We start from the raw sequence: 16,700 nt of genomic DNA, 5'->3' as shown, positions 1-16,700 counted from the left end.
TTGATACGATACCATTAATATTTCATTTCAGCTAAAAAATTTTCTCCATTCATATTATTATTCATTTACATTATTCTTTTTTTTCTTAATTTACAGCTCTACAAGCTCCTCCATCAAATCCTTGCAACCCATCACCATGTGGCCCTAACAGTCAGTGCAGAGAAGTCAACGGACAAGCTGTGTGCTCCTGTCTACCTGAATATATTGGAACTCCACCAGGCTGCAGACCAGAGTGTGTGGTCAGCTCAGAGTGTCCACCCAACAGGGCATGCATCAACCAGAAATGTGCTGATCCTTGCCCTGGAACTTGTGGTCTGAATGCCAGATGTGAAGTCATCAATCACAGCCCGATCTGCAGTTGTCAGCAAGGCTTCACTGGAGACCCATTCAGCAGATGCTTCCCAATACCACGTAAGTTGATTTTCGAAAATTTAAGAAACACTTTCGAAAATTGAACATTCAGCTCTTTTGAAGTGGCAATAGTTATATGGAGGAAGATGTTAATAATATGAGCAATAACTATGAATGAATAATTATGGAACAATAATATTATTACAAAAATACTACAATTCCACATATTTGAGTATATCTAATATTAAGATGATCTATACTTCACATTAATTTGTTAGATTTTGATGTATAATTAGTATATTAAATCAAATAAATCAAGCTACTTTTTCTTCAAATTTATAATTCATATTTTGGACCGATTCATGAAAATATTATTCATGAATATATTACGCTGATGTAATTTGATACAATATTCATGTATAAAATTCCATTCCATTGGTGTAAACTCTGCTGTTAATGTACAAGTACAACCACTATTCAACTCAGTAATCATTATTATCGAAATATATTATTCATGATAAAAATAAATAATATGACTGGATCAAATTAGAAGCTTTATTTGAGAAATATTTTGCAACTTAAAATTCCCTCAGAATCATAACACATGATATGATAGCCTACTTATTATGTTTTACAGTAATAAGATTATTTTCATTTTTGAATTCTATACAATCAGAATCAAAACTGTCGATAAAAAAATATTGTTCAACTTTGAAATTGTCTTCTAACTTTGAAATCAAAACAGTAAAACTCATAATTTTATCATTATTTTGTTCTATAGCACCACCACAGCAAGCAGCCCCGCCTGAACCAGTTAACCCCTGTGTGCCATCACCTTGCGGCCTGAACTCGATCTGCCAGGCAGTTGGCACCATTCCATCGTGCTCGTGTCTGCCTTCCTACATTGGCTCGCCGCCCAACTGTCGACCCGAGTGCGTCATCAACTCAGAGTGTGCCAGCAACCTTGCCTGTATCAACCAGAAGTGCCGCGACCCTTGTCCTGGGTCTTGTGGCTCGGGAGCGCAGTGCAGTGTCATCAACCACACTCCTATCTGCACGTGTCCTCCAGGATTCACTGGTGATCCATTCACTAGTTGTACGCCGACGCCACCACCACGTGAGTGCAACCTGTTATTTATAAAAGTCCATTCAGTACAAACAAAATATTGTATATTGGCCTATATTTGCTCATTAACAAATGTTTTTGTATTCAATTCATGATATATGAAAACTTTATTCATTCTGAGATATATCATACAAACTTTGCTACTTATAAGTTGCATTCTGTAACTTATTAGTAGCAGTAGCTACAACAATAGTAAGTTATAATGGGCCCGTTCTGTGTACATGGATAAATGACTTTTCATTGTCCGATTCACAATTTACCAAGTAAAAAGTTTCACGTTCCATGGGAGGAATTTTGACAGATTCTGTTCCAGAATCCAGTTCCAGTTCCAACTTTCTGCCCCACAGTCGAAGTGTGGTAAATTGTCCGACCTGGTACAGTGTTCCAACAGGTTCCAACTATCTGCACTCTCATTGGTCAATTATTGTAGTCTGCTTGCTTCTCTGCGCATGCGCTCATACCATAGCATAGCATAGAATACATAACCAACAATGATGTTTGATAACCATTCATTAAATGAATTTTTCTCGATAGAAAATTTGAGAGTAATGGAATAAAAGAAATTTACACTTTTCTAGACGGTAGGTTTGTAAAACAGCCTTTCTTTATTCACGCAGCTAATAAACAACACATTTTAGTGTAAATCAACTTTATATGTGCACGCCAAAAGCTTGAACCAACGATTTCGAAATGGCGTTCCATGGGAACATTTTGCACTAGTCACGTGATGGAACAATTTACTGTACACAGAACGTACACATTGTATTATTAAATGAGTTAGTAATCAGTAGCTGCTAGTAGTTGTATAATAATAAATATCATTTTAAAATTGAGTAACAACAATTTTTTTTTATATTTAAAAAGAATTCAAAATCTTTCAGCACATGGGCTAAATATGAACTTGACTATTGTCAAAATATTTGCAGATCTGTATTTGATAGTCTTTCTCAAAAAGCTTGAAAAAATATAATTTTTGTTTTTGTTTTTACAGCAATCGAGCCACTACAGACCGACCCATGCAACCCATCACCTTGTGGACCAAATGCACAATGTAACAATGGAATCTGTACCTGTCTGCCAGAATTCCAAGGAGATCCATACACTGGTTGTCGACCTGAATGTGTGCTCAACACTGATTGCCCAAGGGACAAAGCCTGCATTAGAAACAGATGCTCTGATCCTTGCCCAGGAACATGTGGACAAGATGCAAGATGTGATGTCATCAATCATATACCAGTGTGCAGTTGCCCTGAAAGGATGTCAGGAAATCCATTTGTACAGTGTAGGCCATTGCAAGATCCAGTTGTTACTCAACCTTGCAATCCATCACCTTGTGGACCATTTAGTCAATGTAGAGAGATCAATGGACAAGCTGTGTGTTCTTGCGTGCCTGGTTATATTGGCAGCCCACCAGCCTGTAGACCAGAGTGTGTTGTGAGCTCAGACTGTAACTTGAATCAAGCCTGTATGAACCAGAAATGCAGAGACCCGTGTCCAGGTACATGTGGCATTGGAGCTAGATGTCAAGTTATCAACCACAATCCAATCTGCAGTTGTCCTTCTGGAATGACTGGAGATCCATTTGTGAGATGTCAGCCAATTCCACCACCTCAAGCAGCTCCACCCACAAACCCATGTCAACCATCACCATGTGGACCCAACTCACAATGTAGAGTTGCTGGAGAAAGTCCATCATGTTCATGCTTGCCTGATTTTATTGGAACACCACCAAACTGTAGGCCAGAGTGTGCAAGTAATAGTGAATGTGCTAGTCATCTGGCTTGTATCAACCAGAGATGTAGAGACCCATGTCCTGGTACATGTGGAGCAAATGCTGAGTGCAGAGTTGTGAGTCATACACCACAATGTATATGTATTGTTGGCTACACTGGAGATCCATTCAGTCAGTGTAATGTACAGCAGGCCCCCATACCTCAAGAACGACCCACTCCTTGCCAACCATCGCCGTGTGGATCAAACGCTGTTTGCAGAGAACAAAATGGAGCTGGATCATGTACCTGTCTACCTGATTACATTGGAAATCCATATGAAGGCTGCAGACCAGAATGTGTTCTAAACACTGACTGTCCATCAAACAAAGCCTGCATCACCAATAAATGCAAAGATCCATGCCCTGGAACCTGTGGACAGAATGCAAATTGCCAAGTGGTCAACCACCTGCCGGCTTGCACATGTTTCCCTGGCTACACTGGTGATCCATTCAGAAGATGCTCTCCCATTCCTCCACCTCCTGTCCAACAAGCACCCCCAACAAATCCTTGCACTCCTTCACCCTGCGGACCTAACAGCCAGTGCAGAGAAGTGAATGGACAAGCTGTGTGCTCCTGTCTACCTGAATACATAGGAACTCCACCAGGCTGCAGACCGGAGTGTGTGGTCAGCTCAGAGTGTCCACCCAACAGGGCATGCATCAACCAGAAATGCGCCGATCCTTGTCCTGGAACTTGTGGCCTGAATGCCAGATGTGAAGTCATCAACCACAGTCCAATCTGCAGTTGTCAGCAAGGCTTCATTGGAGATCCATTCACCAGATGCACGCCTATACCTCGTAAGTAGAACTATAAAATCAATTTGATACTTTTTTCAAAACATTGAAAATTATTCAGTAACTTATATACAGTAGTACACTGCATATAGTCATTTTGTGAGGCTCATTGATTTTCAAACCATTTTTCCCATAATGAGCAGTTCCATCAAAAATATAGATGTTTTTTTGAAAATTACAACCCATCTTAGAAACTCAAAACTTACAAAAAAATCTTCATATGTTGTAATTGTATAAGTTAGGACAAATAATATGATTCTATTCACAATATTCGGCTGGTAATTATTTCTCAACCATCAGACTAACAATTATTATTTAATCATTTTAGCTCCACCACAACAAGCACCACCAGCTCCAGTGAACCCATGTGTGCCATCGCCATGCGGTCCATACTCTCAGTGCAGAGACATCGGAGGCTCTCCATCATGCTCCTGCCTGCCAGAGTACATTGGCAGTCCACCTAATTGCCGACCCGAATGTGTCATCAACTCGGAATGTTCCAGCAACTTGGCCTGTATGAGAGAAAAGTGCCGAGACCCATGTCCTGGTTCGTGTGGAGCTGGAGCTGTATGCAACGTCATCAACCACACACCCATCTGCACATGTCCTGAGGGATTCACTGGTGATCCGTTCACCAACTGCTTCCCCAAACCTCCTGAACGTAAGAATTATCCCCAACCACTTCGTTTTATCAGTATTACATTATGAATAGACACATTCCCACATGGAGTTTAACTTCTCTCATCCTAAGAGTAACTTGAGAAAAACTTATTTCATTTTCCCTATTTTTTAAACAAATGCTCTTCTACAAAGATTTTTTTTATTGCTCTTTGATACCATCTTTTATCTAGCATTATATTGGAAAAAGAAAATCTAAGCATTCTACAAAGAATAAAACCACTCTATTATATTCATTAGGGTAGCGCCTTCAATTTTCTATCGATACTAACAACAAAACATTAGGTAGCTCTTTCAATTTTCTATTGATAATAACATCAAAACAATAATATTACATTCTATCGTTCTGAATTTACAATCCATTAATTATAATTATCATTATCTTCATTGGTTTACAATAGTACTTACAACAGTGCAGAATATAGCTAATGTTATTTTTTTCATTGTTTATTGATTCAAAAGTAGATATAATAGTTTCAGATAACCACTTAATAGTGGTATTCTCTTCAACCACTTGAACAATATTCTTCTTCTTGTATGCCGCTACAGCCCATGGTGAGCCTTGGCCTCCGCAACTATCAACCTCCACGCATCTCTATCGTTTACTATGCCTCTCCATCCCCTCACTCCCAAACTCCTAACATCATTCAGCACCTCATCCAGCCATCTTTTCCTGGGTCTCCTACTTGAACAATATTAAATTAATAAAATCAATGCAATCTTAATTCTCGGGCTGTATTTAATACAGCAAATTGCAATATATATGCAGCTATGAAACCATCTGACATTATATAAAACATTTACAGCTTTCTATTGAAGCTCCTAACGAATCGATGTATATGTTTGCAGCCATTCCTCCTTTGAACGTGGATCCTTGCAACCCATCGCCTTGCGGTCCGAACGCGCAGTGTAGGGACGGAGTGTGCACTTGTCTGCCAGAGTACCAGGGTGATCCGTACACTGGCTGCCGACCGGAGTGTGTGCTGAACGCCGACTGTCCGCGCGACCGGGCATGTATCCGCAACAAGTGTCAGGACCCTTGTCCCGGCACATGTGGTCAGGGAGCCACCTGCGATGTGCTCAACCACATTCCCATCTGCACTTGTCCCCCGGGCACGTCAGGAAATCCGTTTGTCCAGTGTCGAACTATGCAGGGTGAGTTGATTGCACTTGAAACATAAATTTTAGAAACTATAAATTTTCAAATCCCGTACAATGATTATAGGACTGCCGATTGATATCAAATTCAGTAAATTATTGTAAGAATTTTTTGACGTCGAAAGATTTATCTATGATACTTAAATAAACTTGGGACATTATTTCTAATAAACTTAAACATCAGACTTGTATTTGAAGGATTTTCAACTTTATTCGTGAAATTTGTAGCAGTTACCTAGATCAAGGACTTCACTACAGATAACAGTTATCGTTCTGTTATTATCCTCAACTAACTTATTCAATAGAAGGTACCTATTAGTTTTCTCTAAAATACTTTTAAAATTGTACCTTTGGTATCTGTTTGAACTGTCCCCTCACATTTATTAATATATTACATTTGAAAATATTTTTCATGATTGATTTCTATAAAACAAAACAATTTACTCCATAATTTCCATATTCAGTTATTTCAATTTTGATAAACTATCTTTATACTGAACACACTCAAAATCAAGTACAATCAAATATACTTTGAAAGTGTTTCTCCAACTTTGTTACACTAGTATTACTTTTTACGGATTTGTAAGAGCCCTCGTAATGAATCATAATTTGTTTTAATTTGTTGAATTTACTCTAGCCTTTGAAGGAAACATTCTGCAATGGATGGAGTTGTATTGAATATATTTGAATTTGAAATTGCATTATTTTTATCTCAATATAACATTAAATTTTTTATGCTTTTTGTGCAGCTCCTGAGGTAACACAGCCCTGCAACCCGTCACCCTGCGGACCCAACTCGCAGTGCCGTGACGTGAACGGACAAGCGGTCTGCTCGTGCCTGCCTGGCTTCGTCGGAGCTCCGCCATCTTGCCGACCTGAGTGCATTGTCAACTCGGACTGTCCGCTGAACGAGGCTTGCATCAACCAGCACTGCACCGACCCGTGTCCCGGCACCTGCGGTCTCTCGGCTCGCTGCATGGTCATCAACCACAACCCCATCTGCAGTTGTCCACCTGGTTTGACCGGTGACCCCTTCTCCAGATGTCAGCCTATACGTAAGATGTTCTTCCAAAACCGTCAGCTAGATGCTAAAATTGTTATAGATTAAATAAAATCAATTTCCTCAAAAAATACAACAAAGATATCAGTATTTTAAATTATACATAAATAATTTTAAACTTGATTTCATTTGATAATTTAAAACTTTTAGAACAATTGTAAGTCTAATGCTAGGCTTATGAATTATTTATTTATATATCACATTGTATACAAATATTTGACATGAGGAAAGGCACAACATGCTCATGCCAGAAACTGTCCCATTTCTAATGTATACTATACTGTCCCAACAAAAATGTAGGCTACGTTATGCCACTTTCATTTTTCAAATGCAATTAAATTTTGTACTTGAATAATAAAGGGAAGAGCTTACATAATGTAACACACTTTGTTTTATTTTCATGAAATACGGTAGTTAATTTTAATTCTTATTATATCATGTATATTGTGTGAAAATGGAAAAAGAATTTATTTGATTTTTGACACTGAAGGTTCAAAAGGAAAAAGTATATTTTACCAGTTCTAAAACTGCAATGTAAATTGACAATACTCACAATTTGTCTTTTTTGGTACAGCTCCACCACTAGCAGCACCCACCTCTCCGCCAGTGCCCCGCGACCCGTGCCTGCCATCGCCCTGCGGTCCGAACTCGGTGTGCCAGGTGTCGGCCGCCGGAACATCATCCTGTTCGTGCCTGCCGTCCTACATCGGTGCACCGCCCAACTGCCGACCCGAGTGCGTCTCCAACAGCGACTGCGCGCCTCAGCTGGCCTGCATCAACCAGCGCTGCCGCGACCCGTGCCCCGGCTCCTGCGGCCTCAGTGCCGAGTGCCGAGTCACCAGCCACACGCCCAACTGCTTCTGTCCGCCCGGCTACCAGGGCGATCCCTTCACCGTCTGCAGTCCGACGCCATGTAAGCGTACACTCAATTCCAACGTCCGCAGTAGGAGTCGGTCAATAACGATTTGAACAGTTTTGAGAGAACTTTGTGTACGGTATTCGAAAATAGAGGCTTATACATTGGTTGTGTTGATACTCGAATCTGTGAAAGAACTTAGTGTTCTTTACTCCGTGCTCGAATTAATCAACTTGATCATAACGAAACACTTAATAATAACTGTAGTGTTGAATTTAAGACAATCTGAAACAAACTTGTGTATTGAAACAGACCAAGCTCCAGTACACAAGTTTCATTGATCGAGTATTATGTTGTAAATCAACATTAGAAATCTGCAGGGTGGATATAACCGTATGTAGAAGAATTTATTTTCATGAATACAATGCAGAACGTTCAAAATTCAGTTCAAAGTTATTCTAGCCGATTTCTACTGTAGTCTGCTCTACTGGGAGGAAATCGTCGTCGCTACACGCTCATGCTCATCGCTTCTGTACATAAAATAGGCCTACCTAATGCCACCAATAAGCAATGCTTTGTAGTTCAATCATTTGTAGTGAAATAATTATGCTTCAAATTATTAATGGTGATTTTATTAATTCAGTATTGGCTGGTGATTGATATAATAGATTCCATTAGTTGATATTGAGTTTTGAGTATTATGTAGTCAAGTTCAGTAGTTTTGAAAATCAAGTAGTTATTTGAGTAACAAGTGCTTCAATCATTCATCATGATACCAAAGATTACCTATGTTTTATAGATCTCAATGTAGTCTGCTCCAAACAATTTTTTATTTTTGAAATTTTGTCTTGTCACAAATGGTTGTGTTGTTCTAGGTTCGTTGCACATTCATGTTGAAAATGTGATTAACAGTAGATAAGTTACTTCGTACTGAATTTAGTACCACTGTATAATATCTAGTCGACACATCTAAGAGTATCATTCGAGTAGAAGTATTTTAGTTATAAGTTGGAATTATTGTAAAACAGCACAAGCATTTCTGATATATTATTTCCACATAATATTTTACATTTGGTTCACTTGAGACGAATATTGACAAATTTGTCATGAAATTATCAATCATACAGCTTTAGTTTACGGTACTAAAAAGTAATAAAACTACTAAAAAATACGAATATTTATTGACTTGAGTAGCTAACAGTTTTGAAATCTTACTCTAATGTAATTTAATGCCAAAAATCTTATTTAATCAACTAACCGACGTATTCAGACGATAATCATTTGATTCCTAGTCCATATGTACATATTTTCAATCTAGTAATCTCTATAAGTAGTTTGGTTATTTCCACAGACCGAATTGCCTTATCAAGTAGTATAATAATTTGTATTTGATTACAGTATTAACAGTCTGATTTTATTGCTTCTTAATAAATTACTTGCTTTACAGATGTTTAGTGACTGAAGAATCGGTGAATGTTGATGTAGTGTATTTTCAAGTCATATTCTAAACTTAATCTAATTTCATAATTAGAAATTAACAGTATTGTATTGATAGAACGGCCATAGAGAATATTAATAGTGCTGGTCGCTTTGTACTGATATTTAGTAAAGTTTGCTTTGTAGATCTGTAAAATTTTGGTCGGTCGCTTGTAGTTTAATCTCGTATTCTATTTGCTTTGACGTTGAATTAGAAATGTTTTCAGAGGATATCAATGAAATGTCATCGTTAATTTGTGGCTCAAGCTCAGTTCATTCTTCACGCCATCAAGAATATCGCATCATCAAGAAGCAGTCATCAGAACTTCATTTGGTGAAACCAGAGGATACACATCGGTCTACAATTATTATTATTGGTATATACACCTACGTGGATTATCAACATGGAGCTTTCTCAGCTCACTTCAAGATTCAAACCATTCTGGAATTCTTTTCCTCAAAAATCTTTCCTCTCATCTCTCTGTTCAATTTATGTTTCTCTATGCATGCTATCATCATAATGAACAATTTGCATGTTTTGCACGATGTTCATCAATGTGTGTCTTGTTAGTTGTATTTTTGCAATTGATTTTCCAGAATACTCATTTTAGATGGTGTCAAATTCCTATTTTATTATTAGTATTCTACGAACGTGATTATGAGTTAAAAATGTCATTCCATTCTTGTTGTGTGTGTAGAAGCATGAAATAGTTGCATGTGAATTGAATCAGATTTTTATGATATGTATTGGAAACTTCTTATTGTAGGATTTGAAACCAGAAATGAACCAATCTCTATATTTGACAATGTTGACAATTATGTATTATTAAATGAACTCAAATCCAATTTATCATTCCACTACTTTATTAAGAGAAGAAGGATGAATTCTCCTAGTAGAGGCTACTATAAATCTGAAATAATTCATTCTCTTTAAGGTCAAGTATTTAAAAACATATTTCCGACACTTCTTTATCAGGTAGGCTTGTATAATTAGGCAATAGCTCATTCTTCTTGAGCATTTAGATACCTATTTTTGACACTTCAATATTAGTAAGGCTTATATAATTGGACACTACTTGATCTTTCAATCATTATTCGTTCATTTCATTGTCAACTTGATAGATAAATAAGTAGCATCTGATTTATGATAATCAAAATAATCGAGTCATTTAGAAACACATATTTGACACCACTAAAATGAGTAGCATCACTGAGAGCGCCATCTCACGTGTGTATTGTGTGTTTACAGCGACCCCTCCCCCCGCTCCCAAACCCTCGAATCCCTGCTTCCCGTCACCATGCGGCTCTAACGCCCGCTGCCGCCTGGAAGGCACCTACGCAGTGTGCGAGTGCCTGTCCGACTACCAGGGCAACCCGTACGAGGGCTGCCGACCCGAATGCCTGGTCAGCTCCGACTGCCCCATGAACCGCGCCTGCATCCGCAACAAGTGCCAGGACCCGTGTCCCGGCACCTGCGGCCTCAACGCCTTCTGCACCGTCTCCAACCACATCCCCATCTGCTCCTGTCCCGAGGGAACCACCGGCGACGCCTTCCGCCTGTGCGACCGCGTCCAGATGACCCGTGAGTACCTCCATATCCTAGAAGATTGATCAGTGCGTAGTTTTTCTGCTCTCTATCTTCTTCTAGTATTTTTATATTGTCATTTAACATCAATGTATATTGAACAGTGCATAGTTTCTCTATGCTCTATCTTCTTCTAGTATTTTAATCTTGTCATTTATTTAATTAATTATTCTTTATTGACTTAACATCAATGTAGATTGATCAAAGCATAGTTTCTCTGTGCTCTATCTTTTTCCATTAATTTAGTATTGCCATATTTAACACGAATGTAGATTGAATAGTGCATAGTTTCTCTGTGCTAATAAAAACTTGTAGTACCCTTTATTAAAAACTTTAAAATATTTTAACGACTAGTTTCGACCATAGGTCATTTTCAAGTTCATTTTCAACTTCAAAATGAACAATCGTCGAAACTAGTCGTTAAAATATTTCAAAGTTTTTAAAAAAGGGTACTACAAGTTGTTATATTGTTTTTATTAATTTGAACAAAAGTAGCCCATATAAGTGAAGTGACTTTCTCTTTGCTCTATATTTTTCTAGTAATTTAATATTGCCATTTAACATCAATGTAGATTGAAAAGTGCGTAGTTTCTCTGTTCTCTATTTTCTTCTAGTAATTTGATATTGCCATTTAACATCAATGTAGATTGAAAAGTGCGTAGTTCCTCTGTGCTCTATCTTCTAAGGACTATTTTGTGCATTCAATTATGGATCATCCAACATTAATAAAATAATTGACTGATTACTTCATTTTATTGTCAAATTTATTGAAGACATTTGAGCTTTTTTCATGTGTTATGAACAGAGAAAAGAAATCTTGAGTTTATTATTATAGATACATTATTTCTTGAATATGTGTATCCTACTCGCAATATTCAAACGCAAGTGTGAACAAAATGTAATAACTTTACAGTAAAACTTACTTTATTGTCATAATGGTGAAGCAAAACTCACTTGAATAATAAGATATGGTTCTTCAGAGTTGAGAGTTGTTTAAAATGAATTCTTAAATAAGGAAATGTGAATAAATTAGATAAGGAATCCTCTATAAATTATTACATATTGATGAATCATGATGATTAACATAAATACATTTTCTACTTTGGAAGATACACTCCCAAACACTGAAGATACACTGAAACTTTCATTTTGTAACAATTGATCACTTGACAGTAAAATTTGAGTCTGGAACAACTGGTACACAATTTTTGACTTAGCTTAATAAAGACTAGTTGGGAAGTAAACATAGCCAAAATATGCATCTCTAGCCCGTCTATTGAAGGCGTGGAACTGCTAAGTTGACACTTGTTGCAGAGTTGAAAATTTCACCCCCCACATTAAATCCGCTATAACAATAGAATGTAAACATTAAGTAGTGAAATAATACATCAAATTGAAGAGAAAACAAAGCTCTACAAATCTACGGTGAGCATTCATTTTTATGATTCTCATTTTTATGAGAGTTGTAGGCCCTGAAACATCGAAAAATAGGATTAAAAGCTGTTATTTTAACAATTTTACACTTTAAAGAGCTTATATCTCGAAAACTGTTGGAGATATCACAAATCACCAAAGAACAAATATTGTAGAGAATCTATAAAGCTTCATTTCTGAATAGTTAGTCATGTCGGTTGAACGCATTTTTCTCAATATATGAGCGTGTAAGCAAAACATTGAAAAATGCAACTTTTAAACCACCCTCATCCCTTTAGCACAAGGGATAGGGATGGGGACTTTTGATATGTTCACCCTCTAACTAGTCCCAACAAAGCTGCAAAGTCAAAAATTGTGTTCAAAACATTCTCTCCAAATTCCTTTGTCAATTGGTCTATTTTTGGTCTATTTAAGATCTCACACTCAACACTGAAGGTGCTGCAACAGTCGTGGGAATGTGCTTAAACTTGTGAAATTATAAATCGAATTGAAGAGAATTTGATGCTCTATAAGGTCATGATCAGCATGGATTTTTCCCATCGATATTCAAAAAGTTATAAGGGCAAAAATAGCAAAAAATTGAGGAAAAATGTGTTTTTTCAAAAATGTCTTATCTTTTAGAGCGGATATCTCGAAAAGTGAAAGAGATATAGAGAAAGTTGTTAGATAAATATTATAGGAAATTATGTAAGCTTTAATTTCTTATAGAATAGTCATGTCTGTAAAATGCATAGTTTTCGAGTTATATGCGAGAAACCAAAAAATGGTACCTTTGAACCACCCCCACCCCTTAGCACAGTGGGTAGGGGTGGGGACTTTTGATATGTTTACCTCCTCACTACCCTAAACAGAACTGCGGGGTCAAAAATTGTCTTCCAAACTTTTCCCTCTATACCCTTTCTTGAACATTCATTGCCTGGACTATAATCTGAACGAATTGTTTTGCGCTTCAGAATGAAACATGACTTTGTTGTTCACAAATGTGATTATGAATTATTAAAAATATTATTCTGATCATTCTATTTTCTTTCTTGTTTACTTTCTTTTTTTCGTAAAAGCATGAAACAGTAGCTGTGAATTAGATACAATATTTGTTTTGAAAGCATATACTGGGTTAAGCTAAACTTGAATGGTTTTATAAAGTTTTATAAAGTGGGAAAACATAATCTTCTTTCTGGAATGGTATATGAATCAAAATTCGGGGAGAAACAGTTTTGGGCTACGCCTGTTGTCCTCCCCCAATTATAATCTAAAATTTTCATTTTCAAGAATCAAATTCAAATTTCAAAATTATTTATTTATCCACACACACATTCAAGATGAATACGAATGAATACATGCAAAACAAACAATAACAATCACAATAAAACATAATAAAAGACTAGTGGTGTAAAAAATCAATGAATAAATGAATGAGTTGAAAATGGTATGATTGTTGCAGCTCAACTGCCGTCTGATCCGTGCTCACCATCTCCATGCGGCCCGAACACGGTGTGCCGCGTGGTGTCCGGTGCGGCGGCCTGCGAGTGCCTGCCCGGCTTCCAGGGTTCGGCCAGCACATCAGGCTGTCGTCCGGAGTGCGTCATCAGCCCCGACTGTCCGCGCCACCGCGCATGCGTCAACAACAAGTGCCAAGACCCCTGTCCGGGCGTGTGCGGCTTCCGTGCCGTCTGCCAGGCCATCAACCACAGTCCCGTCTGCAGTTGTCCACCGCCTCTCATCGGTGATCCGTTCACCGAGTGCAAGAATCAGCCACGTGAGTCCCAAATATTCACACTTAATTCTCAGATATGGGCGACCTTCCCATACTTCCCATACACTATTCTTCAATGGTTGAATTGACAATACCTATACTGTTTCATTCATCCAACAAATCCAATTCAAATTTTAAAATCTACTAAAACTAAACCGTCAAAAACCCTGAAATTGGTCAGATGCGACCTGAAAACTCTGGCACCAGACCCGAGCCAGCCAGGTCACTCAATATTTTATTTATTTTCTACAAAACTTAACTATCTACACTAAAAGGTATGAAAGAATTTAAAAGTTTGAGGTTTTTTTTCATAATTTGGCAATTAAAAGGTTTGTCAAGAGTTTCATTAACTATTTTCAACAAAATAAATATTTCTTATAAAAAGAAGAAAGCTCTAAAGAATTCCTCATTATGTTTGTACTTTGACTGATCGACAGTGATTCAATAATCATTTACGTAGCCTACAATGAATTTGTATACACATGTAGTACGAAAGGATGAAAGGTCAAGTTATTCTTACAGATTTGTTATTCTTTATTGATGTGAATTTGTTCATAATTAATGGATTGTGAAAAATGAATTTGATTTGAATTGATTTTGTAATGCAGATAGTGAACGTTGATGTCAATATCATTACAAAATAGTTAAACAAACAATAATAGGCAAAACTCAGTACCGTATTAGATTTAATATTATTGTTGTTCATTAAATCATTTGCAGTATATTAAACCGAACAGTTGTATCATGAAAATCTTTTATGCACGAGTCAAGTATGAGTTGGGACCGACATTAGTGGTTTAAAGACTGAATATAACCGTTACAATGAGTGGGTACCAATGAGTTGTGTGTACCAAACAGAGTTATTATTGAAGTACAGTATATCTAAAATTATGGAATACATTTGTCGAACAGTTCTAAAATTGGATTTTCATTTTTCTATTTGTACAGCACCTCCACAAGACCCATGCAACCCATCACCCTGCGGTCAAAACGGACAGTGCCGTGTGATCAACGGCATCGCGTCGTGCGTCTACCCGGAGTGTGTCATCAACCAGGATTGTCCACGTGACAAGGCCTGCTTCAACCAGAAGTGCCGCGACCCCTGCTGGGACGCATGCGGCATCAACGCCATCTGCCAGGTCGTCAACCACAACCCCATCTGCTCATGTCCGCCCGGTTATGAGGGAGAGCCCCGGCTCGAATGTCGACGCCAAATTGTTCCCGATTTCCGTAAGCACATTTATCTACTTACAAACTCTCAAGAGACAACAGTTTAAAAGCACTATTCAAAACAATATTCTGATTCAGATAACTAATAAGAACTGAACAAGATTCAAGATTCGGTTTATTAACCATCAGGCTACAATATTATAGCATTAGGCAAGTCATAATATATACATTTTAAAAGTAGGCTACACACAATTGAACAGAAAATCATACCTGATAATGCATATCTACATTACATTCAATTCAGGTATTCCTCAAGTGAGTAAAAGGCATTATTTTTCAGATAACTGTATACAATTTTCTTAAATTTGTTTGGAGGCAGATTCCTGGTTGTTTGAGGCAGTTTATTATACAATATACACTGTTTGGAAAGTATGGCTTCTCATAGTTTTAGTGAGTCTTATCTGTGGTGCTACAATGTTCCTACTGTTCCTGGTATTATATGCATGGTAATCTTCATGAATGGAAAAATTTTCTGAGTTTTCCTTGACGTGAATTAAATTGGAATAAATGAAGAGAGATGAGGAAGGGTTAGTATACCCAAATTAGGGAAATGTGGCCTGCATGAATCTCGCTGTGTTAGTCCTAGGATAGCTCTAAGAGCCTTTTTTTGCCATAAGAACACTGTTTTAGCATGAACGTAATTACCCCATAGACGCACACCATAACTAAAATGTGAACAATAATAGTGTAGAATTAGGAGAAAAGATAAGTTGGTTTTTTCTTCCTGTTGGTTGAATTAATTCATCCTTGATATATGTTGCTATAGTGTATGCGATAATGTATTCGTATAATGTAATAGTGTAGGCCTTTGTTCCTTTAACATGTTATTCACTTATTCCTCATAATGATCCACGTAATAGGCCACTTTACATATCTATAAATTAAAAATTCATGATTTTTTACAAAAAATTGAATTTTCTCCCAATATCTCATATTGAGTCATGAATATACAGTGAAATCATATTACTGTACTTCGAAGCTTACATGGCTGTAAAAAATTGAAATAATGAAATTTCAAGTTTGATAGTATGATTTTCTCTCCTGTTAATTTCTTTAGATGTAAACCATAGGAAACCCTATCGATAATCAACTTGAAAGGTATTTCGTGTTGACTATCAATATACAGTGAGATCTCATTACTGTACTTCAAAGCACACATGACTGTAAAAAATTATCGAAATAATGAAATTTCAAATTGGATAGTTTGATTTTCTTCCCTGTTGATTGCTTCAGATGTAAATCACAGGAAAACCTATAGACTGCTCCAGATAAATATTACAGTAATGATAGTGGCATTCTATTTAATAATCATGTGATCCTGGTCTTGTTATTCAAATTGTCTGATGGCCGGTTTCTAGGATACTTATTAAATCGAGTGAACTATTAAACCTATAGATTTGATTTAGATTAAGATTTAATAAGTGTCC

At 37.1% G+C, this 16,700-nt stretch overlaps 1 protein-coding gene across 1 annotated transcript in view; it reads left to right on the top strand.

Annotated features, from left to right (window-relative positions):
- LOC111052168 overlaps positions 1–16,700 on the top strand; it is a 389,458-nt gene that overhangs the window by 337,468 nt on the left and 35,290 nt on the right. The window contains exons 126-135 of the mRNA XM_039436353.1: positions 97–411; positions 1,133–1,468; positions 2,469–4,046; positions 4,372–4,704; positions 5,571–5,876; positions 6,629–6,934; positions 7,514–7,852; positions 10,521–10,853; positions 13,732–14,046; positions 14,992–15,273. Coding sequence (XP_039292287.1) covers positions 97–411; positions 1,133–1,468; positions 2,469–4,046; positions 4,372–4,704; positions 5,571–5,876; positions 6,629–6,934; positions 7,514–7,852; positions 10,521–10,853; positions 13,732–14,046; positions 14,992–15,273 — 4,443 coding nt within the window. The remainder of the gene's footprint in view (positions 1–96; positions 412–1,132; positions 1,469–2,468; positions 4,047–4,371; positions 4,705–5,570; positions 5,877–6,628; positions 6,935–7,513; positions 7,853–10,520; positions 10,854–13,731; positions 14,047–14,991; positions 15,274–16,700) is intronic.

This window comes from Nilaparvata lugens, chromosome 10 (assembly GCF_014356525.2).
Source record: "Nilaparvata lugens isolate BPH chromosome 10, ASM1435652v1, whole genome shotgun sequence".
NCBI classification, from domain to species: Eukaryota; Metazoa; Arthropoda; class Insecta; order Hemiptera; family Delphacidae; genus Nilaparvata; species Nilaparvata lugens.
The sequence above is the reverse complement of the archived record's forward strand: the minus strand, read 5'-3'. Positions and strand labels throughout refer to the sequence as shown.